General features: G+C 48.6%; 1 protein-coding gene across 7 annotated transcripts in view; it reads right to left on the bottom strand.

The window, feature by feature from the left end:
• DNMT3A (DNA methyltransferase 3 alpha) overlaps window positions 1-24,364 on the bottom strand; it is a 160,789-nt gene extending 136,425 nt beyond the window's left edge. For 4 of the 7 annotated variants that reach the window (XR_006101619.1, XM_042447177.1, XM_042447178.1 and 1 more), the window contains exons 1-2: window positions 24,197-24,364; window positions 289-516 (exon numbers count right to left, since the gene is read on the bottom strand). Coding sequence is in view for 6 of the 7 variants with exons in the window: in XM_042447177.1 (XP_042303111.1) it covers window positions 289-360 (72 nt within the window). In the remaining variant the exon portion in view is untranslated. Of the gene's footprint in view, window positions 1-288; window positions 517-11,121; window positions 11,156-24,196 lie in introns of all 7 variants that reach the window. The other 3 variants (XM_042447180.1, XM_042447179.1, XM_042447176.1) reach the window with 2 other exon arrangements.
• Window positions 24,365-25,729: the final 1,365 nt, after the last annotated feature.

The following is a 25,729-nucleotide window of genomic DNA, read 5'->3' on the forward strand; positions in this document are numbered from 1 at the left end:
GAATGAGTTGGTTAGCTAGATGTGAGACCATCAGGAAGTGAAGAGCAGGGATCTAATTATTAGTATGTGCATGGACTCAGATACTGCTGCCGGCAGGTGCCCTAGGGTCCAAAAATCCGGGCTAGATTAAAGATGCCGAAGTTCAGCACAGCTGACAGAGACAGACAGGTTGTGCCATCGCTTGGAGTCAACACAGGCGAGACAGTTGCCACATCAATTTTTCCCAAGCCCATCAGGGCCCTTGTGATCTGTGGCTGGCCCCCCACCTCAGCTACCCACTCTTCTTACCTTGCGGGCATCGGTGCCCTCTCGGTCTGCAGAGGAGCTACTGGTGGTGTCGACGGGCCCACTGGATGGCATGGCGGGCAATGTGGAGCAGAGGGGGAGGCAGAGGCTGCAGACTTTCCCTTCCGGGACTTAACTTACAAACGGTTCCAGGGCTTGATCCGTGAACTTTGACAGAAGGAAGCAGGAGCTGACCAGAGTGCCTGTTTCTAGCTGTGCCTCCTCTTCCACCTGCAACGGGGAAAGAGAAGGGCAAAGGGGTGAGGCCCAGACTCACAATGTGCATGCATGCACAGATACACAGACACAGACACACAGAGGGGTGTGGGGTAGGAGAACTTCAGGGGCCTCTCCCCAGATGCCAGTAATCATTAACACACCGCAGCCTTGACTCAGCCTGCCTGGGGGGCCCCGGTGCCAGTCTCAGTCCTACGCCAACATCCCCACCCGGTCCAAAGACCACCCCCTCTTGTTCCCTCTCCCCCAGCCCCCAGGCAACAGCCAGGCTCACCCACCCACTTGATGCAAGGAGATATATGCACAAGACCCCACTGCTACGGAAAGAACATACAAGGAACGTGCAGTGCTTACGACATCAGGGTGCACTTTGGTTGTATTGGGAGTTGACAGGCAGGGCTTTGAGGAAGGAGATAGAAATACGGGTAGTTGGATCCACTACGAAAATGGTGTAAATGTAAGAAAGACAAGTTGGTACAATAAGATGAAGTAAATTGGCAGGAAGGAAGTTGGTATGAGTGAGATAGTATGATTCTATTAAGATAGAAATAGAGTAGAGCAGAGCAGAGCAGAGAAGGGGAATCAAATAGAGAATAAAAGATGGTTTAAGTAAGTGGGAATGGTAGGAGTAAGTAAAGAGGGAGGAGAGCCAAAGGAAGAAGGAAGAGAGGGAAAGTAAAGCAGGAAAGAAATTGGAAAGGAGGGGAAATATGTAAGTAAGGAAAGAAATGCAAAAAGGACTGAAGACTCTTTTCTCTTTACTCATACTCAGAAATTGTGTGAAAATAATTTTTTGAAATGTATGAGAATGTTTGTTGATGATTGTAATAATAAAGATTTTTATATATAAAAAAGAGGAAGGAGATAGATCACAGAATTATAGAATCATAGAGTTGGAAGAAGGGTTGCCATTGTCATCCTCTGAGGCTGAGAGAGTGTGATTTGTCCAAGGCCACCCAAGGGGTTTCCATGGCTGAGCTGGGATTCAAACTCTGGGTTCCAGAGTCATAGTCCAATGCTCAAACTACTATACTATGTTGGTCCCATATGGCAACCCTCCCCTAGGGTTTTCTGGGCAAGATTTCTCCAGAGGAGGTTTGCCATCTCTTCCCTCTAAAGCTGAGAGAGAGAGTTTTGTCCAGGATTTGGAAGCACACAACAACAACAACAACAACAACAACAGGGAATGCCACTTCTGAGGATCCCTTGCCTAAGAAAACCCTCTGACATTCATGGGGTCTCCATACGTCTCCAGACACCCTGAAGGCACATTACTGTTGTTTTGCCTTCGAGTCTTTTCCAACTTATGGTGCCCCTAAGGCAAAGCTATCACCAGGGTTTCTTGGCGAGATTTGTTCAGAGAAGGCTTGCCATTCCCTGCTCAGCCATTGAAACCCACTGGGTGACTTTGGTCAAGTCACATTCTCTCAGCCACAGAGGAAGGTGCACACACACACTTCAAAAACTGCACTAATTTAACACACATTCAAAGCATGCAGATCATATAATAAATGGGAGTAAGAGTGCAATCATCCCCATACATGAAAAGACCCATCTGCCACAACCAGGTGAGAATCAAATGCCTCTCTGAATAAAAAGGTCTCCTTTGCCTGCGGGTGGAAGGAGAGCAAGGAGGGGGTCCGACCCCTCCTCTTGCCCCCCAAAAACACAGGCGAGGAAAGAGAGAACAAAGGCACTTTTTTGCTGAACTGTCGGAAATGGTAAGGAGGAAAGCAAAGCAAAGCAAAGCAAGCCGTGGTCAAGGTTTCCCTCACCAAAGCAGTCTCTCCTCTTTCTCATGACCTGCAAAGCATTTCCCCTGAGCAGTAAATAAAGAGTACCTTCCCTGCTTCTGTAACCACAAAGGCTAAGTCAGGAACTGCCTGCCCCACAAGTCCTTTCCAAGGTATGGCGTCCCTATCACGGGGCTTTCTAGGCAAGATTTGTTTAGAGGAGGTTTGCCATTGCCATCCTCTGCAGCTGAGGGCATCTGGCGCTCCCAAAGTTGAGTCCAATACTCAAACCACTACGCCATCATTTCTTGTTGCTGTATGCCTTCCAGACTGTTCCGACTTATGGCAACCCTAAGGCAAAACTATCATTGGGTTTTCATGGCAAGATTTGTTCAGAGGAGGTTTGCCATCGCCTTCCCTGAGGCTGAGAGTATGTGACTTGCCCAAGGTCACCCTGTGGTTTCCTGGACTAGTGAAGAATCAAACCCTGGTCTCCATAGTCATAGTCCAACACTCAAATCACTGTTACATAACAACCTGTGCCAAAAGACCCCACAACGCTTAGACTCATTGAATCCTAGAAACCTAGAGTTGGAAGAGACCCCAAGAAGGGCCTTGATCCAGTCCAACCCCCTTCTGCCATGCAGGAACTCACAATCAAAGCATCCCTGACCATCCAGCCTCTCTTTAAAAACCTCCAAAGAAGGAGACTCCACCATCCTCCAAGGGAGCGTTTTGTCTCCCTATACTCACACAACTTTGGTGATGTACCCCAAGGCTTTGTTGGCTCTCTGGTGCTGGGGGACCGGTTTCATGTTTGTGTCCACTGACAACTAGAATCATAGAATCGTAGCGTTGGAAGAGATCACAAGGGCCATCCAGTCCAAACCCCTGCCATGCAGGAACTCTCAATCAAAGCATCTTTTTCTTTCTTCCTTAGAAATTCACCAGGGACTGGCAGCCACCAGCTCAGACCAGCACCGGTGCATAGAGCACCGCTTTGGGTGGCACTGGCATACCCTCCAGCAGCCCTGTTTCAATGGCCCAACAGATACACCGAGCAAGTCCTCACAAAAATGCCCATCCAGTTTCTTTTGCAAATCCTCCCAAGGAGGAGACTCCGCCACCCTTTGAGGCAGTCCATTTGCCACCATCCAACAGTTCTTGCAGTCAAGAGATTCTTCACAATGTTTGGGCAGAATCTCTTTTCTTGCAATTTGAATCTATTCCTTTGTGTCCTTGCCTCTTGACAGAATCATAGAAACCCAGAACCTGTGGAGACCTCAAGGGCCCCCTTGGCCAACCCCTACCGGCATGCAGGAATACACAACACACACACTCTTGAGTGATGCCCACCAAAGCTGTGTTTTAAAGTCCTCCAAAGAGGGAGAGCCCACCACCCACCCAGGCAGCCCAATCTACTGTCAAACAATCCTTACCATCAGGAAGCCCTTTCCTTACCATTTCTAGAAAATGTGCATCTTACCAGCCCCTTTTCCGCCCTTTTTTTCAGAGAAGGGGCCCAAAAGGCAAAAAAAAAAAGCAGACATTTCCGGACTCCGCTGCCTCTTCCTGGCTGCTGCAACATCTTTCCAAAACAGACAAAACCAGCCAAGACCACCATCGCCACCCCTCTGCTTCCCATCCCAGGACGGAAATAGTTGCGTTTTGATACCCTTCCAGCAAAAGGAAATAAAAATAGCTGAGCTGGGACTGTGCCCCCCACCCTACAGCCAGGGGAAAAGCAACGCTGGACAGAGGATAACCCCTTTCCCAATGCAATCTGGTTTAGGGGCTCTGTCTTGGTGCCAACCGTCCCGCTCTGCAGCACCTTCCTTGCCAGCTCCCCCCTCTCAGCTCTCCTGGAAGGCAAGATATAAATAAATGGAATAATAATAATAACAATAACAATAACAACAACAACAATAATAATTGTGGCTCCCTGAAAGCCAGGCAGCATTCCTCTGCCCCAGATGTCTTACCCTGCCTCCACTCAGCCCCCCAGGCCAGCCCCCAGCCTTGCCCTTCACTCACCACCAGCACCCCACTTTCAAGGCAAGCCAGAGGAAGGAAGGAAGGAAGGACTGCCTGGCAGAGCAGGAGGGAAAAGGAACCCTTTCCTTCTGCACGACTCTTGCCCACGCAGAAGGAAAGCAGTGCTGCCTTGGGCATGCCAATCACACACACACACACCCCACAATCTGCCCATCTGCTTCTCTAGGCACAAGACTGGCAGGCATGCAAGAATCTTAACTAGCCCATGGTGGCTCACAGCTTCGCAAAAGGAAGCAGCATCTCCGGGGAGTTCTGCTTCACAAGTGCAGCAAAGGGTCCAGATGCAAGGCAACCTTCCTCAAGCAAAGGGGTCCTCCTCAGGATTTGGAGGCAACCAATATGGAGGGCAACCAAAATGGTGAAGGGTCTGGAAACCATAAAGCCCTATGAGGAGAGATTTAAGCAGCTGGGTATGTTTAGCCTGAAGGAGAGATGGTTAAGAAGTGATATGATAACCCTGTTTAAATATCTGAGGGATGTCATACTGAGGATGCAGCAAGCTTGTTTTCTGCTAGTCTAAAGAATAAGACACAGAACCATGGATGCAAGCTAGTGGAAAAGAGATTTCAGCTCAACATTAGGAGGACAGTAAGAGCTGTTCGACAGTGGAGCAAAATCCCTCGGAGGATGGTGGCATCTCTTTCTTTGGAGGTTATTACACAGAGGCTGGATGACCATCTACCAGAGGTGCTTTGATTGTGAGTTCCTGCATGGCAGAATGGGGTTGGACTGCATGGCCCTTGTGGTATCTTACAACTCTGTGATTCTATAAATGTCCGAACACCCAGGGCCCAAGCCCCCATCCTCAAAAAGAGTGCTACTTGACTGGTGGAGTAGTGGAGCCAGAGCATGAAGGATTGAAGCCCCAAAATGTTTTGCTGACCATCTCTGCAGCAGCTGGAGAAAAAATGGATTCCCCAAAAATGTTGTTGTTGTTGTTGTTGTTGTTGTTGTTGTTGTTGATGTGTGCCTTCAAGTAATTTCTGACTCATGGCAACCCTAAGGCAAACCTATCATGGGGTTTTCTTGGCAAGATTTGTTCAGAGGTGGTTTGCCATTGCCTGCCCCTGAGGCTGAAAAAGTGTGACATGCCCAAGGTCTCCCACTGGTTTCATGGCCGATCTGGGATTTGAAACCTGGTATCCAGAGCACTAGTCCAACACTTACATCACAATGCCACGCTGGAACAATACTAAAACCCATTATTCCCACCCCAAGACAGAAAGCGCAGCTGAGGAAGCAGACTTAGATGCTGAACAGACTGGCATTTTAACACCGGCCTCAGGGCAGAGTGGGGGCATGGCAGCCGCACAACGTACACCCCGACTCCACCCCTAAGCTACTGTCATGCCACTCACTCTACCACACTGTGGATGGCATTACATACACTGGGACACGCAGATGACGCATGCCAAAAGGAGCGCTGGAAAGTGCTGCCACAGCAGCAATGGCACCCTTTTCCCAGCTCCTAAAGGAGCGGCATTTTGCAGCTCTTTTTAGGGCTGGAAAAACGCTGGATCAGATCGGCATGTAGATGCCGCAGCCGCAATGTGGTGAGGAAAGGGGCAGCAGGACACCACTCCAAAGGTATCATAGAATCATAGAGTTAGAAGAGACCACAAGGGCCCTCCTTTCCAACCCCATTCTGCCATGCAGGAAATCACAATCAAAGCATCTCCGACAGATGGCCATCCAGCCTCTGCTTGAAGACCTCCAAGGAGGGATACTCCACTACACTCCGAGGAAGGAGTGTGTTCCACTGTCGAACAGCCCTTACTCTCAGGAAGTTCCTCCTAATGTTGAGCTGGAATCTCTTTCCCTGGAGCTTCCATCCATTGTTGTGGGTCCTATTCTCTGGAGCAGCAGAAAACAAGCTTGCTCCCTCCTCAATATGACACCCCTTCAAATATTTAAACAGGGCTATCATATCACCTCTTAACCTTCTCTTCTCCAGGCTAAACAACCCCAGCTCCCTAAGTCATTCCTCATAAGGCATGGTTTCCAGACCAGAACACTATTTAGTCCCTCATTCTGCAAAAGCGAATGCTACTAACTGTCTTGCAAGTGCTACAGGCCGAGTCTTCCTCATCCAGGATTCTGACATCTAAAATACTCCAAATCCCAAATTATCCACATGGGTGGCTGAGAGAGTGACATCTTAGCTTTCTGATGGTCTCATATACACAAACTTGGTTTCATGCAGAAAATTATTAAAATTATTGTGTATAAAATTATATTCAGGCTGTGTAAGGTGTGTATGAAACATAAATAAATTTCATGTTTAGACTTGGATCCCATCTGCAAGATATCTCATTATGTATATGCAAATATTCCAAAATCCACACATCCCCAAATATCCAAAATCCAAAATACTCCTGGTCCTGAGCATTTTGGACAAGAGAGACTAAATCTGTACAAGATCTCTTTGCATTCAGTCCATTATTGATAGCCAATGTTGGCTAGTGGTTTGAGCCCTGGACTAGGACCCGGGTTCGACTCCCCATTCAGCCATGGAAACCCACTGGGTGACCTTGGGAAGTCGCACTCTCTCAGCCTCAGAGGAGGACAAGGGTGGCAAACATCCCACTATGTCTAGGATGTAGTGGTTTCAGTGCTGGACTAGGAGTGCAGAAGAACGAGGTCCAAATTAGAGTTGACTTGTAGGTCCTTAACAACAATAAATGTGAAGTCGAAGGCTTTCATGGCCGGCATCCATAGATTTTTGTGGGTTTTTTGGGCTATGTGGCCATGTTCTAGAAGATGGCCACATAGCCCGAAAACCCCACAGAAAACTAACAATCAATGTATTTATCTATCTAATCTAGCCAGCCTAGTATAGTGGTCTGAGCCTTGGACTAGAACGTTTTGAAACCAAAGCTGGAATCTCTGTTTTGCCATCAGCCTCACAAAAGCCATGGCAAACCTCTTCTGAAGGATAAAAAAATGCCTAGGAGAGGGACGCCATAAATCAGAATCAACTTGAATGCATGTAAGGACAGCAAATGTATAGCAGTGTATGGTACTGTAATTTTTTTATTCATATTCTTTCTTTTCCCCAAGGCAGTTTGCAAGATAAAAAGAAATGTTAAGCAAAAACATATGTAGATAACAACATAGACTTTGTTTAAACTGTGCATAGAATTAAAGTTCCTATAAGCTAAGGATAAAAGCAGCACTATGCACTAAGGAAAGCCCTTTTCTTCTAAATTCCCCAAAGCCTGCTGGAAGAAAAGGGTCTCCATCTGATCACAGCAGCAGAACGAGAAGGAGAGCCATTCTGGGCTTTCCTTCAGGGTACATCACCAAAGTCCATGTCAACAGCACCTACAGGATCCGTCGTATCCTCAGGTTCACAGACACTCCCAAAGAACTCTTAAAAGGCTAGTGAGACAGGATTTCTTGCAAGGCCTTGCTGACTCGCATCCAGCAACATGTCCTTCTGTATGAGGACTGGGCGCTAACTGCGGTTGGGGGCACACTGGCACCCCCAAATGCACCAGGGATCACGTCCCACCTCTGCAGCAAAACATCCGATTCCTGTTTAAAACAAAATGGAGACTCCCCATCTGCCTTGTTTAAAAGCAGAATCTCCATACATGGGAACATGATACAGGGAGAAAATGCACCTTGTCATGCATTCCTTAAGACCTTTTTCTGCATCCCTTATTGCCTGCTTGCATAATTCTGTTCATAAGCAAGGCTAGATGAATCCCATTTTGGGAGAAAGGCGGGATATAAATCCTTGAAATAAATAAACACAATAGATGTAAGCAGTCCAGTCAGGGGAGGACACAGCCTGGGAGTAAGGAGCACACTTCCAGGGGATTTCATAGAATAATAATCATAGAATCGTAGAGTTGGAAGAGACCCCAAGGGCCATCCAGCCCAAGCCCATTCTGCCATGCAGGAAATCCAAATCAAAGCATCCCTGACAGATGGCCATCTAGCCTCCGTTTGAAGACCTCCAAGGAAGGAGACTCCACTAACCTCCAAGGAAGGATTGTGCTCCATTGTCGAACAGCCCTTACTCTCAGGAAGTTCCTCCTAATGTTCAGGTGGAATCTCTTTTCTTGGAGCTTGTATCCTATTGTTCTGGGTCCTGTTCTCTGGAGCAGCAGAAAACAAGCTTGCTCCCTCCTCAATATGACACCCCTTCAAAGATTTAAACAGGGCTATCATATCACCTCTTAACCTTCTCTTCTCCAGGCTAAACATCCCCATCTCCCCAAGTCTCTCCTCATAGGGCTTCATGATTTCCAGACCCTTCACCATTTTACTTGCCCTCCTTTGGACACATGGCTCCAGTTTCTCAACGTCCTTTTTGAATTGTGGTGCCCAGAACTGGACACAATATTCCAGGTGGGGCCTGACCAAAGCAGAATACAGAATACTTCTCTTGATCTAGACACTATACTTTTATTGATGCATTGGCCTTTTTAGCTGCCACATCACACTGTTGACTCATGTTCAACTTGTGATCTACTTGGACTCCCATATCCCTTTCACATGTCGTTTCATTCAACCAGGTGTCACCCATAATCCTATATCTGTGCATTTCATTTTTCTGCCCTAAGTGCAATACCTTACATTTCTCTGTGTTGAATTTCATTTTGTTAGCTTTGGCCCAGCTTTCTAGTCTATTCAGATCATTTTGAATCTTGATCCTGTCCTCCGGAGTATTAGCTATTCCTCCTAATTTGGTGTCATCTGCAAATTTGATAAGTATGCTCCCAATTCTGTCATCCAAGTCATTGATAAAGATGTTGAATAACACTGGGCCCAGGACAGAGCCCCACTGGACACCCCACTGGTCACTTCCCTCCAGGATGAAAAGGAGCCATGGCTGACCATCCTTTGGGTTCGGCCGGTCAAACAATGACAAATCCATGTAACAGTTGCCTTGTCTATCCCACATTTTACAAGCTTGTTCACATTTCCAGAGCCAGAGGGATGGCCCCTGACCACTTGCTTAGAAGCCAAGGAATGAGGTGACAATGAGGATGCCATGTTTGCCATTAAGAAACAAATGAAGCCTTTAGCACCTCTCAGACTGAGAGAAAGGCATTTCCAGCCTTGCCACTGAAACATTCACACTCCATTGCAGGGAACACCTTTAAGACTGACTGGCCTTTTTTATTTATTCTCTGCATGCATTTTCCCTTGGGAGGCAAAGGCTTTTGGCATTTCTAACTGACAGCTGAGAGCTGGGCTTTGCTGGAACTCAGCCTCCTTGACTAAAAGAGCCTAGAGTCAGCACCATCCAGGTATGCATTAATCCGAGAGCCAGGGGCTTCAGGGCTGTTGTTGTGATGTGCCTTCAAGCTGACCTCCCCCCCACTACTTGGGCAGATTTCCTACGCAGGGGTTTTCCATGGTCTGAGGCTGAGAGAGTGGCACTTTGCTTTGGATGCTCTTTTTAACAAAGCAAAAAATGCAGGATCTTCTCAACCCCAAGAAGATCCTGATGCGAAAACAACCACTTACTGTTGCTGTGCGCTTTCAAGTCATTTCTGACCTTTGGCAACCCTAAGGGTTTTCTTGGCAATATTTGTTCAGAGAGGGTTTGCCTCTGCCATCCTCTGAACCTGAAAGACTATGACTTGCCCAGGGCCACCCAGTGGGTTTCCATAAACCAAGCTGGGATTTGAACTCTGGTCTCCAGAGTCGTACTCCAATGCTCAAATCACTACTGTTGCGGGCTCTAAGCTTTCACTTAGCTATTACATAAGCCTCCTCTTCCTCCTCCAGTTCTAATCTCCTTTTAAAACCACCAAAGCGAGTGACTATTGCAGCATTTGGGGGCTGCAGCTCTTGCAAGACCTATGCAGAGTGTGAAGGAGCACAGCCCCTTCTGGGCTTTCACAAACCCTGAGGAACAGGATCGCCTCTCGGTTCACGTGGGGCAGCCATTCAGGATGGCCATAACGTCTCAGGCCAGCCTCGGTTTCTCCTTTTACATCCTGGCCGACGCACAGGTCCAGACACCAACAGATTCCCAAGTCAGGAGAAAACAGCACCAGCATCAGCAGCAAGGCCAAGATTTGGGAGCTTCACACAGCTGTGCCACTGCGACTCGGCAGGCAGAAAACGCGCATGTGAAATGGCATTCTGGCAGAATGCACCCGCCAAAAATTGTGGAAAGGGCAAGAGGCTTTTTGGCACATGGCGCTTGCTAAGTAGGCCACGGGCAGAGAAACCGATTCAAATTCCTAAAATACCCAGCAGCAAACCTTCAGGCTTCCTCTGCTCCTGCCAATGGCTACTCTTTTAGTGTTGTTCATAGTTTAATTCTATTTGAATGTTGATCCTTGGACTGTTTACAGGAGCATACAAATGGGTTCTTATCACAGCTCCAGCTACGACCTGAAAAGCCCTACAGAGCTTGAGTTAAGAGGCTGCAGAAAAGGTTTGTGGTGGATTGTGCATTATTATTATTATTATTACTAATATCTCACTTTTCTCCAATAAAGGGATTCACGGTGGCTTTTTTTATCTCTGTTATGATCTGTGCTATTATATTATTTTAATCCTCTGCTTTTTAATTCTTTTCTGTTTGAATGTTGATCCTTGGACTGTTAACAGGAGCATACAAACTGGTCTGTTGTAACAGCTCCAGCTATGACCTGAAAAGCCCTACAGAGCTTGAGTTAAGAGGTCAAAGAAAGAGTTTGTGATGAGGTTGTGTATTATTACTATTATTATTATTATTATTATTATTATTATTATTATCCAACCTTTCTCTTAAATAATGTTTCAAGTTGGTTTTTTAGTTCTGTGTGTGTGTGTGTGTAAAATAATGATTCAACCATACCTTGTATGTTAAGTGTTCTGGGCCACCTTTGATCCTGCATAGGGAGAAAGATAGGATATAAATCAAATCAAGTCAATAAATGTTGGGTCCAGGCTCTCTGAAGGACCATCTGCCCCTCTGTGAGTCTGCCCAACCCCTAGTAACTTTGAGTGAGGGGCTTCTCTCAATCCCACAACCTGGAGAGGGAGATCTAGGAACAAAGGAGACAGGGCCTTTTTGGTGGCTGCTCCCCGCTCTCCTTGCCATGCTTTTGCTATCAGGTGAAGAAATTCCTGTTCCAGCAAGCATCTGGGAACTGACTGTTTTACGTAACAGCTTTTCTGTTTTAGCACGGCACTACTTTTAATCTATGCTTTTAAACTGATGTTTTATACAGTTTTAATTCTACAGACAGTTTAATTTTAATCTTATATTTCAAGCTATATTTTAACCCAAAGAAGAGAAAGTTAAAGAGTGACATGACAGAGAGATCTTGTAGCACCTTTGAGACTAAGTGACAGGAAGATGTGGCAGCATGCGCTTTCATAGATTTCATTCTACGGAAGTTCATGCTGCCGACTTCTTTCTTTCACCTAGTCTCAAAGGTGCTACAAGATCTCTCTGCATACTGATTCTACAGACTCAACACGGCTATATCTTTGAATTCTACCACAGGTGACATGACAGTCATGTTTATATATTTGAAGGGATGTCATGTTGAGGAGGGAGCAAGCTTGTTTTCTGCTGCTCCAGAGACTAGGACCCAAGGGAGCAATGGATTCAGGCTCCAGGAAAAGAGATTCCCAGCTCAGCATTTGGAGGAACTTCCTGACAGTAAGAGCTGTCCAACAGCGGAAGATGGGGGGTCTCCTCCTTTGGAGGATTTTAAACAGCCAAGATGGCCATCTGCCACAGGGACTGCTTTGATTTTACCTTCCTTCAGGGCAGCAGAGGGTTGTATTGGATGGCCCTTGAAGTCTCTTCCAACTAACTTTGTAATAGGGAAAACATGGTTAAGGAAAAGGGTTCTACCATCTTTTCTTCTGCATTTGGGCATCTACCCCCATCCCTCAGTCCAAGTCAGCACTAGAACTTGATCCAAGGAATGCTCACACTCATTCCTAAGGAAATGAGACCCCAACCACATGCATGTGTGCTAGCGAGCGCACGCGCGCACACAGCTTCCTTGCAGCTCAAACCACCACACACTTGGTGGCAATTCAAAGAGCGCATAAAGTGCTTGGCTCAGTTGACAAGTTATAAACATTTCATTTAGATACTGATATCCAGGGAGAGGCGTCTTGTTCAGATGTCTAATATGGCCCTCTTGGACTGCAACTCCCAGCAAACCCTAGCCAGCATGGACTGGGGCGAGGAATGATGAGAACCACAGTTCAACAGCATCTGGAGAGCTTCATGATTCTCACCCAAGACAGACAAACATTGCACACATACAAAAACACACACACATACACACGCGTGCGCAAGAGAGGCGGCTTCTTTTCTGTGTTCCATCTTTTACTGCTGCTACTGTTTATTGATTCGAGTTTTCCCAGACTGTTTAAAAAGAGTTGTCAGTTCTTACTGTTCTCTGCCTTGAGTTCTCCTACAGGAAACTTAGGCTGAATTAAAAAGAAAACCCAAATCAAAACAGTACAACACAAACACACAAAGGAAATCATCTATGTATAGTCCAGTCATGGGAATCATGCTTTTCTCCAGATGTTGGTCAGGCTGTAAGATCCATCCACCTGACTAGCCAGCCTAACTAACTACAAAGGAATGCTGGGAGCTGCAGTCCAGCATACACTGGAGAGCCATACAAGTTCCACTCCGGGTGCAGTACAAAATCCCCAAAACACGTGCCCACACTTGTGCGATGGCTGCCAGAACAAAAACCGGAGACACCTCCATTCCCTGCATGGTTGTGTAGAAGGAATTTCAGCAAGTGTTCCTTGGTAGCTAGCTGTGAGCAACGTATGTGAAATGCCCTCTTCTACACAACCATGCAAGCCACATGGCTTCTGCAGTTTTCGTTCTGACAGCTCTAGTTCCCTTCCCTTTCTGGGCTGCATTTACACTGCAGAATTAATCCAGTCTGACAATGCTTTAACTGCCATGGCTCAATGCAATGGAATCCTGGGATTTGTAGTTTTATGAGACATGTAGCCTTGTCTGCCAGAGAACTTTAGTGCTACAACAGATCCCTGGATTCCATAGCTTTGAGCCATTGCAGTTAAAGTGGTGTCAAACTGTGGCTGCAGCCCCAGACTCTGTATTCTCGTCTCTTCCTCTAGCTTAACTGGAGGAGCCTGGATTTTCCTCACGTTAAGCCCTTGTGGGCATCGCGCAAAATGCCACGGCTGTCTCTCTTCTACCAACCCCTCAGCTTTCTGCCATACCTGCCCAGGCCTTACTTGGGTCTCGGGTTCCTTCAGAAAGTCAGGCTGTGCTCAAATGCACAGACCACAACAACACATTCACACAAACACTCAAGGCAGTTTGACGGCGTCATTCGTGCCAGGGAAGAGGTGCTCCTGGTGAGCCACTTATGGGACTGCTTTTGAATCAATATCGCAAACACAATGATGACCAAAGTTTAAACCATTTGCAGATTTCCAGAAGCGTTATTATTTCTAAAAACTTAAAAAGCTGGCAAGCGTATTTCACTTTTTGTGCCGAATCCAGCCCTAGGCAGCCTCAGAGAGCTCCTTGCAGCCCAGAGCAGGACTTGCTGGCAGAAGCCTTGCTGCTCAGCAGTTCTTGCCATCAAAGGCAAAGCCCTAAATGAAAATACAAAATACAGGCTGAGATTCCCTTGTCTGAAATGCAAAATACTCCAAAATTGTCCACATGAGTTGCTGAGAAAGTGACACCTTTGCATTCTGAAGGCTCACAATATACACAAAATTTGTGTCACGCACAAAACTGTTAAAAAATATTATGCACAGAATTATCTTCAGGCTATGTGTCTCTAAGGCATATATGAAACATACATGAATGTTATGTTAAGGCTTGGGCCTCATTATGCACATGATATAAACAAATACAGGTGTTTCAAAGATTTAAAAAGTAAAAAGTTCACAACATCAGGCATTTTTGCAATGAAGGGAAATTCAACCTGTAGATACAAACTAATAATGCAAAGTCCAGAATAATGAGCTCACCTTTCCATTCTCTCCTAAACCTTACCTAATTCAGAGTGACCAGAGCCTAATCTTTATCTCTGGCAAATACAGCTCCTCTCCATCCCTACCTCTCGCTCTGCAGCCTTTTCACAACAACAATAACACTATGATTCCACTTTAATTGTCATGGATGCATTCTATGAAATCCTGGGAGTTGCACTTTGGGGAGGCACTAGTGCTCTCAGGTTGAAAATTAGAAGCAACCCTTCTGTGATTCCCACAGCTGCAAACCCTGGCATTCCCCAGGATGGGGCCATGGCAGCTGAAGTGGAATCACAAGACGGTGGTTGTGTAGTGTGGAAACACCCCTGGGCTGAACTAACAAGCACAGCCTCCTCAAGGTCTCCTTACCCAATGGACTAATCAATAATCAATAGGGGTTGCTTTTGTTGTTTGTCATTATGGTGCCTCCAAGTCATTTTTGACTTATGGAGAGAACCTATCCAGGGGTTTTCTTGGCAAAATGAGTTCAGAGGAGGTTTGCCACTGCCTTCCTCTGAGGCTGAGAGAGTGTGACTTGCCCAAGGTCACCCAGTGGATTTCCTGGCTGAGCCGTGAATCAAACCCTGGGCTCCATAGTCATAGTCCGACACTCAAACCACTATACCATGCTGGCTCTAGATCCATAATTAGCCCCTGGCAAAAGTCCTCCTCACTCTCAGTGCCATTAAAACCAGAGGAAAGGGCTCCTTTGCAAAGGATGAGCTGTCACACTTTCTTGAGCTACTAATCCCAGTATCCTTGCCAGTGAGCAAATTCTGGGTGTCCAAGTCCATAAAGGTTAACTCTTTCCCCCAGGCCCTGCCTCTGCTTCTCTCAAAATCGTGGCCTCCGCTTGCCTTCTTAAAAACAAAACATGGAAGCTCCCGTCCCACGCCCAAAGATACAACCTGGCGGTGGCTGCGCATCTAATGCTGGCACGCGCTCTGCAGGTGCTCAGAAACCCCTTTGGGGAGGCAGTTAAAAATTTGGCAGCCCTTTGCACTCACTCCAGGTAATTTTGAAAACCAAATGTGGTGCAATGCTTCCCAAAAGCATGCCCTGCTTGGCTTCTGCTCTCTGAGGCAGTGATCCAGAGTTCAACCTCTCCTTCCCAGAGCATCCCTCCGGCCACCTCACCCCCAAAAAGAGCAAAAGTGAGCAGGAGACAAGGCAGCCCCAGAGACAAAACCTGTGTCATGCCCATCGCCTGCTGCATGGCGCTGACTCAGCGTCACAAAAACTGAGTCAGCGGATCAACCCAGTCAGCCCTTGGCTGCATCCGCACTGCAGAAATAAAGCACTTACACACCACTTTAACCGCCAGGGGTCCAAAGCCTGTGGGATTTTGGGATCTGTCATTCTGTGCGCTATATAGCCTTCTCTGGTCTGAAACACACAGCAGAAATAATCCAGTCTGAGACCACTTCAACTGTCCTGGTTCAGTGCTAGGGAATCCTGGGAACTGTAGTTTGTTCTGGCACCAGAGGTATCTCTGAGAAGGCTAAATGTCTCACAAAACTAGTTTCCCAGAATTTCCTAGCATTGAGCCAGGGCAGTTAAAGCAGTCTCAAACTGGATTATTTCTGCAATGTGTTTAGGACCTCTGTCGAAGATCTCTGGTGCCACAAGGAACTACAAGTCCCAGGATTCCACAGGATGGATCTCTGGCAGTTAAAGTGGTGTCAACTGCATTAATTCTGCAGTGCAGATGCAACCCCTCTCTGTGGAGACGGGATGGAGGTGGTTGCAAAACGGAGGTCTCCCTAGGCTTCCCATATCCCACTCTGAATATATGAAGAAGCCACTAAGGAAGAGGGAAGGAAGGTTTATTTTATTAGAATACCGTATTTAGATCCCAACCTGTAGTTAAAGATTCTCAGGGGAGGCAGATAATTAAAAACCAATTGGACCAATTCTTATTGTTTTTTAAAGCTAAACACGTTAAAAACATACAATAGGCCCTCCTTCATATCCACTGGGGCTACGAAGGAGGGCCTATTATATGTTTTTAAGTCCCCAAGCAGAATAGAGGAGCACTATTAGTTCCCTTGATCTGGACACTTCTAGGCAATATCAATACAGTGTCTAGATCAAGGGAAGTCATAGTGCCACTCTATTCTACTTTGGTCAAGCCTCACCTGGGCTGCGGCATCACTGTTCAAAAAGGATGCTGAGAAGCTGAAGCATGTCCAGAGGAGGGTGACCAAAATGATGAAGGGTCTGGAAACCATGAAGCCCTCTGAGGAGTAACTTAGAGAGCTGGGAGTGTTTAGCCTGGAGAAGAGAAGGTTAAGAGGTGGCATGATAGCCCTGTTTAAATATTTGAAGGGATGTCGTACTGAGAGGGAGCAAGCTTGTTTTCTGCTGCTCCAGAGATTAGGACACAATGGAGCAAAGGATGCAAGGTGCAGGAAGAGAGATTCCAGCTCAACGTTAGGAGGAACGTCCTGACAGTAAGAGCTGTTTGACAGAGGAACACACTCCCTCAAAGTGTGGTGGTTTCCTTCTTTCGAGGCTGTTTTCAACCAGAGTCTGGGTGGCCATCTGTCACAGGGGGTGAGTTCCTGCATGGCAGAAGGAAGCTGGATTGGATGGCCCTTGAGGTCTCTTCCAATTCTATGATATGCAACAGCACAGTAAAATGGTGCCCCTGACTTAAAATGGCAAAATTGTGCATTGCTTTTTGGATTTTTTAAAAAAATACTTTTTCAAGCCATGGCTGGATCAAGACTCCGTAGATCCAGAGGGCTGAACATATTAAATAACTTAACAAGTGAGAAGAAGAGAATTTAAGACCACTTAGAAACAATTTAAAGCCACGTAGATTGGTGTGGTGGAGTCTCCTTTGGAGGTTTCCCAACAGAGGCTGGATGGCCATCTTGGATGGTGTCCTCCTGCATGGCAGAAGGGGGCTGGATTGGACGGTCTCTGGGGAACTCTTCCAAATGTTGGATTCTATTCTGTGATTTTAAAAAGCCACACTTTCACTTGATGCCAGAAAGAACCCAATGTCAGGAGCCATCAGTCTTCCAGAGGGAGAAAATCCCACAACCAGGGAGCTGCAGCAAAGAAGGCCCTGCTCCTCTCCTGCCTCCTTTGGTGGGATGCAAAGAAACCCCCACCCAGACCTCAGTCCTCAGGCAGGTGAATAGAAGGGAAGGTGCTTCTCCCAGGCTGTTTGGGTCATCCCCAGTATCATGGTCCCTTGGTGTCAGTTGGGGTTTGGTTCCGGGCCCCCTCAGGGATACCAAAATCTGCAGATGCTCAAGTCCCATTATACAGAGGTGTAGAAAAATGGTGCCCCTTACATAAAATGCAATGATCAAGGTTTGCTTATTGGAATTTATATTTTTTTAAAAAATATTGTCAGGCCACTGGATCCCTGGATAAAAAATCCATGGATATGGAGCGATGACTGTACCTTGAATTCAAACCCATGTGGCAGCCAGTGTCAATTTGGCACTGGCGTTTCAGGGTTTCTGCACAACGCCCATTATGCCAGCAGTACCAACCTCCCACCGCAGGGATGGATGGAGAAAATCAATTTTCTACCTCTCCTGAAAGATCACTATTGATAAATTTGCAGCTGTGGACCATTGGGTGTTATTAGTTTCCAGAATCTGAGGCTGCATCCGCACTGCAGAAATAAATCCAATTTGTCACTCCTTTAACTGCCATGGCTCAATGCTATGGAATTCTGGGAGATATTTATCCTTCTCTGTCAGAGAGCTCTGATGTCACAACACACTACAATTCCCAGGATCCCTTAGCACTAAGCTTGGCAATTAAAGTACAGTCAAACAGGATTATTTCTGTAGTGCAGATGCAGCCAGAGAAACCTGAAACTGAGCCAAGCAGCCCAATGGGGTCACAGGTGATTTGCGGGTGAGAAGGCAAAGTGCCTCTCCTCATGGTGGCAGGAAGGTGCCAGGTAGGCCCTTCCATGTCCACAGAAACCGATCTAAAATGCCCACAGCAGCATAGCATAGTGGTTTGAGTGTTGGACTACAATTTTGGAGGCCTTGGCCCTGAAACCCACTAGGTGACCATGGGCAAGTTACACACTCTCAGCCTCAGAGGAAGGTCATGGCAAATCTCCTCCAAGCAAATCTTGCCAAGAAATCTCCATGCCTTAGGGTTGCCATAAGTTGGAAGTGACCTGAAGGCACATAACAACAAGCAAGCTGGCAGGCCTGTGTTGTTGGGCTGCAGGGCAGGTAGCAATGGATCAAGCAGCAAGGTGAACCAATCACATACCAGGCACCCGAGCGAGAAAGGCTATAAGCCAAGAAACAGGGAACAAATGCAGGCCAGGCTGGGCTCTCCAAGGCCTGGCATCCATCCCACTGACCTGCCACACATCTAGGATTTATTGAACACATTCACGTGCAGCCATGAATGTAAACACACACACACAGCAAGAGAGATGGTCACGGTGCAGCTATAAACTTCTTTTTTTGCCAAACATTTAAGCTCCCAGACCAAGATCCAGATCCCAATGGTGCTTTACACCGGAGTAGCCACGCCAACACACAGCGTGGGAGCAGGAGGGAAAAAGCAACAAGGGTGCAGAGACCATGGAGGAAGTGAGACCATGGGAGAAAGAGGCAGCTCCCGACCCCGGCAGAGTTTTGCCCGCCTCTCCTCGCCTCTGCCATCGCACCACCCGGAGCGCGCTGGCAAAGACTTCAGCCCGGCTTCCCAGGGGATCCTCAGAGGCTCTTAGTGCAAACCTCTCCAAAACGCCCTGGAGGAGGAAGAGGCTGCAGGAAGTACAAGCCTCCATCACGTAGGGCTTGTTTTCAATCACATCCCAGGCCTCCGCGACAAAGGGAAAGGAGTTTCCCACAGCTGCTTCCAAAAAGGAAAACCCAGCACTCCTGACAACAATGTGGGTCGCGGTACCTCTGAAGCAAGGGTGCTCGCTCGCACAACCATCCAGAACGGCAATGCACACACACAGCACTGTGCAAATCCCTGCACAAGGCTTTGCTGTGCAAACATGTTGGAGATGTCCTTGTGCAAGGAGGACTCCCTAACTCAGCAGAGAGAGGCCCATGAACGCAGCGGGGCAGCTAACAGGCGCTGAGGACTGGAAACATGGACAGACTGGCCAGCAGAAGCAACCCAGCCACTTTTATTCAACAGGGACTTTAAACCATGGATTTCACTCAGCCTTGCCCTTTTTCAAGACTTCACTCAGCTTTGCCCTCTTTCAAGACACTTCTGCCTCCACTTTATGCAAGGCAGCGGATAAACAAACCCATTTGCAGTTTGTTCAGAAGAAAGTGTCACTACTTAATGAATTACCTTCTCATCTTTCTCCCAACAGTGGACCAAGGTGGCTCGCATCATGAATTAAAACAAGACACATCTCATGATACTACACTAAAATGTCAGTACTTTAAAACCAGGTAAAATTATTTTAAACAATCATTACTGCCATTAAATGCTGAGTGAATCATCCACCAGGACACAGAAAATTATTTAAATGGAAATTCAAGGGATGTGCAGGAGTGTTACTCTCTCTGGTGCCAAGATTTTGGCTTGGGATGGTGACCGTGTCTGGCCGTGGGAACGGGCACAGCGCTTCGAAAACAACGTTTTGGCAGGTGGAAGCAATGATCAGGCCAGATTTGCTGCAAACAGCTGTTCAGATGGCACTAGGAGGTGTACTAGAGGTGGCAGAGAGTAACCTTTTCTCTTGAACATGATTACAGGTTGACTATCCCTTATTCGGAATTCCAGAATCTGAAATACTCCCAAATCATCTACATGAGCGGCTGAGGGAGGGACACCTTCGCTTGCCGCTGGCTCAATGTACCTTTACTTGGTTTCATGCACAAAATTGCTAACAAATATGATGTATAAAATTACCTTCAGGCTACACATATGTGATGTATACAAATCATAAACCAATTTCATGTTTCAACATGGATCCCATCTCCAAGATAACTAATTATGCATTTTCAAAATATGGGGGAAAATCCAAAATCTCAAGCACTACTGGTCCCAGCATTTCGGATACAGGAGCGGCAACCTGTATTCCACTTGGAATTTGGTTCAAAATAAATGAATTTGTTTCCGGAGGCCAAGTGCCTTCCTCACAAGAGTGTTGCCTCTACCCCTCACTGCAGCCACTGCATGCATCCCTTTGGCAGGGAAGAGGCACTGCAAAAGGAACAGGATGGCACTCTAGGATGGCACACGGGGCATTTTTCTATGTCACATGCCAGTTTCCACTCACATGCCCAAATCCCCCACTCCCCCAAAAAGCAGCAGGGAAGAAGCAATCGACTCGCCCAGCCAGCTCTGGCAAAGAGCGCTGTGCCCGAAGCTGACCCCATGCGGTTGTATGTAGGCAACCCAGTTCCCTTGTGCAACTCCTCCGGGGAACTCCTTGGGGGACTCTCCTCAAGGCCTGGAAGAATGACAGGCCGCCCGCCAGAGCTGCAGACGCTGCCGCCTGCCAGCCTTCCTTGCAGGTGGAGAGGTCAGGAGGTCCTCTGCGGAGGTCACAACCTGTCTGCCCTCCGCTTGCCCGGGGCTGGGAAAGGCCCCCCTAATGGAGACACCACCATCTCACCCCTGACACACAACACACTCACAGGCACATGGCCTTTCCCTTGGAAAGAAGCTCACTTGGGGACCACTGGCAAGGCACTCCACCAGGCAGCAAAAGAGTGGGCACAGGCAGGCAGCAACAACAGCAACACACAACCCAGGCCCTGGCAGGGAAGAAAAGACGGATCGGGTGGGTTTCAAATAAAACAAATTATTGCGAGCCCTTGGAGAAGTAGGATCGGGGGAGACCTTTCGCGAGGCCCTGCGAAGGAAGTTTCTGCACAAATTGCCGGACGCTGCTGCCAAGTTTCTAAATGCAAACATTCCTTCCGTACGCCTCTCCCTGCCCCCCGCCCCATTTTGCAAGACAAATCCAGTTTGGTTCCTTCTAAGGCCCTGAGAAATTTGGAGATTATCTAAGCCAAAAAGCAGCTCGGCCCAGAATTTAATCCTGCTACTCAAGGGATGAAGGGTGGGGGTCCCTGAAAATCTTCCCCTCCAGCCCCATTGCCGCCAGCCAAAGTTACTCTCCAAAGACAAGCCCCATCCATTATCCCCCTCAAATGTTTTTAGACATCTAATTGGGGGAAGAAAGGACTCCCGCCAGGATGTTTCCAGCTGACCCAGCATGCAAGGGGTTATTGGACGCCACTAGGCCCCCCCAGCCACCCCCCACTGACAAATCCCTGGCCCACAAAAGGTCAGCCCCCTCCCTGACTTGTCAGCCCCCTTTCAGGGCCTGAAGAATCCCTGGGAGGCTTTCAGAGGGACCAACCTCCCTCTCTGCCCCTCTCCAAATGCAGGCAGGCAAGAGGAGGCCTAAGGGAGGTGGGTAGAGATGCCAAGGCTGGTGAGGGGGGCAAGACCCTTCCCACAGCCAAGCTGCACCACTCAAAGAAGGGGGCACCCCTCCCAGGTGGTGCAGAAAGGTACCCAGGGGTACCAGGGAGAGGATTCCTCAAAAATGCCCAGCCAGCTGCTGCTGAGGCTGCTGGGGTTGGATGATGGATGCACTAGAAGAGAAAGAAGGGGGAACGGATGGTTTAAAAATGGTTTAGAGAAAGCTCACCACTACCACCACCATCACCACCACCCCCGACACACACACACACAAGATGAAATGTTTCTGGCAAGAGCTTGAAGGGCAGGGGAGGGGGCTGCAAAAGAGGCGCCTGCGGATGCCAACACAGGCAAGGGGCATTTGAGGGAAAGGGGAACCAATCTCCCCCACACCAGCCTTGGAAGCAGGGCAGACACTGGACGCCAGGCCACTTGCCTTGACCGCTGTCTGGGGGTGACGAGGGCTGATAAAGCAGGATATCCCTCCATAACAGGAGCGGGGACCATGCCAGCCAAAGAGCACATATGATGGGGAGGAGGTGATGCAAGGGGGGCAGGGGGACAGCTTTTCATAAACCACGGGTGGCAGCCAGCAAGGGGGGTCCTGTGCCCTCCAGAAAGGCTAACAGAAGCAAGGGCTTGAGGTCTCTCAGATGCCCACTGTGTGTTGGTATTTTCCCCTTCCCCAGCGTCCTAAGCTAGGAAAGAGGTCCATGATGCCCGCAATACCCCCCACAAGTGACAGCTATGAGGCGCAGAACCAAAAAAGAAAGCCTTTCCACCCCCAACCGCCCAAAAAGAGAAGCCAGCCATGCTGCTGCACCCTTTCCCTGGCCTCTTGAGGGCTGTGTGCCATCCCCATGCCCTCCTCTTCTGCACCCCCAGTTCAGTGGGTCAGGCTGGCACAGGGTTGGAAGGAAATACCAGTGACCCCCCCACACACATATACACAAATACACACACACACAGACACACACAACTAGGGCTGGCTTTGAGCAAAGGAGGTGGAGGAGGAGCTGGCAGCCTGGCATGATGCCAGTCCTGGGCTAGGAAGCACGCAAAGGGGGGGGGAGGGAGGTTGGCAGGGATGGGGATTATTGTGCAAAGGGGGGGCAGGGAGGGAGGGAGGGGGCAAAGGGGGGTCTCCCCTTCTCCACTTTGGCCTGGAAAAGGGAAAGACCCACTCCCCCCCTAAAAAACACAGGCCCCTGCCCAGTTTGCCCTTCACCAGCTGCCTTCAAGGGCACTGCTTCTCCCTCCTCACCCAAAAGGGGGGCAGGAGACCCTTACACACTCACATACACACACACTGGCCCCTCCTCCCAATCTTATTTGGGGGGAGGAAAGAAAGGGAGGGGTCTGAAGGTGTGCCAGGAGGAGCCCCCTCCCTGGGCAAAAAGCGCGCCCCCGACGAGGGCCGATAAACAATCGGCCGCGCGCCTGGCATCCTGGCCTCCGCCTCCAGAGAAGACCCCCCCTCCCCAAATCTCACCATTTTGCAAAAGCATAAGAAGGGGGAGGGCTTGCCTTTTCTGCTGCTACAGGTGGGTCTCTTCTGCCAAAGGAGGGGGGCCTTGGAGCTGGGGGCGCCCTGCAAGGCAACCCCCCTCTCCTTGCAAAAGTAGGGGGCACAGGGGGGGAGAAGAAAGAGGCCTCAAGCACAGACCCTCCCCCCCCTTTCCCTCGACTGGGCATGCCAGGCTGCCATTTGCCTGCATAACCCCCCCCACCTCACGCCCAATTTTAACCCCCCCTTTGTTTTTTTGCAAAGGCAGGGATGAAGAAGCCCCCGCTCACCTTTCCTTACCCCCCCTCAAAAATGTGTGTGTGTGTGTTTGCATTTACATACACAGACATGCATTTGCAAAATTGTGTGTGCGTTGCAAATTGTGCAAATCCCTCTGGAGAGAAAGGAAAACAGACGTCTGCAAAACAATCATAAAAATAATGATGATGGTGATGATAATAATAATGAGGCGATTGTTGTGCATTTTTAAAAGGGGGGACGGACGGGAAAGTGCACGCGAGCCCCCCCCCCAGAAAGACACGGGGGGACCCCCAAATTCCTCCCGCTCCCCCCTTTCCTCTTGGCAGCCTCCTTCTCCCTCCCTCCCCCCCCCCGGCTGCAAAAGGCAGGCAGCAGTCCAAGTTTCCCCTGGGATTTTCGGGGGGGGTGGTGGTTTGTGCTGCGACCTCCTCCTCCCCCCCCTTTCCCTTGAACTTGTTTTGGGGGGTCAGGAAATGGGCGGGGGCTGCATTTGCAAACCCAGGAAGAGAGGAGCCCTGCCATGCCCTGCAACAAGGCAACCCCGCAGCTGCAGCTTTTGCAAAAACCGAGGGGGGGGGGGAGAGAGACAGGAGTGACGCAAGCAAGCAGGGCTTTTGGGGGGGTTGCATTGGCAGAGAGGGGGCTGCTAGCGCTTTGCCTCCTTCCCATCTCTTCCCCAGGAGGAAGCCAGGAGGCAAATGTCAGCTGCAAAAGCAACCCCAAAGGGGCAATGCCAGCCTTCGTTTTGTTCTACCTGCTGCTGCTGCTGCTGCAAGAGTGAAGGGGGGGTTCAGTCTGGATGGTTCCCTTTGGGGGGGGTTCCTAATCTTCCTCCTCCTCCTCCTCCTCCTGCTCCTGGCTTTGCCCGCTGCTGCTGCTGCTGCCGCCGCTTCCTCGCTCGGCTTCGCCCTGGGAAGGAAGGAAGGAAAGAAGGAAGGAGGAGGAGGAGGAGGAGGAGGAGGAAGAGGAGGCCTCGCCTGCCACTGCAGCAAGCATCAGCTCGTTCGGAGGCGCTCGGGAATCTTCGGAAGCGTTCGGCTCCGAAGGGAGGGAGGGAGGGAGGGAAGGAGGAGGAGGAGGAGCCGCGTCAACCGTCGCCGAGGCGAAAGCGGGGAGCCAGCCGGGTCCTAGCGCCCGACGGGTTCATCGTTCTCACACGTACGCAACACACAACACAAACAACACACAATACGCACGCCCTGGTTTGTTTGTTCCCCCCCCTTTCATACACATATCTTTGACTCTAGCGTGCGTCCCTGAGCAATTCTTTCTCTCTCACACACACATGCCTAGGCATTAAAAGATATGTTCATTTTATGACACAGTCAGTCTGTGTGATCAGAACAGAGAGAGATTTTATAACACCTTTTCAGACCGACTTTAAGTCTTCAAGGTGTTTGTTACACAGTCTCTCAGCACTTGCCTTATTTCTCACATACACAAACAGTACTCTCCCTCACACACTCACACACAAATAGTTCTCTCTCGCTCACACATCACACAGATATAACATTATAGCTTCTGTTTCCCACATACAACCTGTCCCTAACCACACACACACACACACACCTCTCTCTCTCTCACACACACAGACACACACACACCTGTCTCACACACCTAGGTCTAAACACTTCACACACACACTCCTTTGTCCCTAAGAGAGTGTGCTTTAGCTAAGGCCACCCAGCATGGCTGAGCAGGGATTCGAACCCCGGTCTCCTAGGCCTGTGCTCTAACCACTAGGCCGCACTGGCCCTCATTCATGCCTTCCCCTTTATTTTGGGGGGCCCTTTTTGGGGTCTCCTCTATGATTCTATGAGAAATAACCTGTTTTAAGTGCCATGGCTCAATGCTGTGGAATCCTGGGATTTGTAGTTTGTTATGGCATTGGAGCGCTCTGACAAAGCTAAACACCCCACAAAATCCCACAATTTCATAACATTGAGCCACTGCAGTGAAAGTGAAAACTGATGAGACCTAGGGAGAAGAAGGGTGCATCTGCACTCTAGAAATAATGCAGTTGGATGCCACTTCAACTGTCATGTTTCCGTCCATCGTACAGAATCATGGGATTTGTAGTTTGTTATGGCATTGGAGCGCTCTGACAAAGCTAAACACCCCACAAAATCCCACAATTTCATAACATTGAGCCACTGCAGTGAAAGTGAAAACTGATGAGACCTAGGGAGAAGAAGGGTGCATCTGCACTCTAGAAATAATGCAGTTGGATGCCACTTCAACTGTCATGTTTCCGTCCATCGTACAGAATCATGGGATTTGTAGTTTG

Source organism: Sceloporus undulatus, chromosome 1 (genome assembly GCF_019175285.1).
Source record: "Sceloporus undulatus isolate JIND9_A2432 ecotype Alabama chromosome 1, SceUnd_v1.1, whole genome shotgun sequence".
NCBI lineage: Eukaryota > Metazoa > Chordata > Lepidosauria > Squamata > Phrynosomatidae > Sceloporus > Sceloporus undulatus.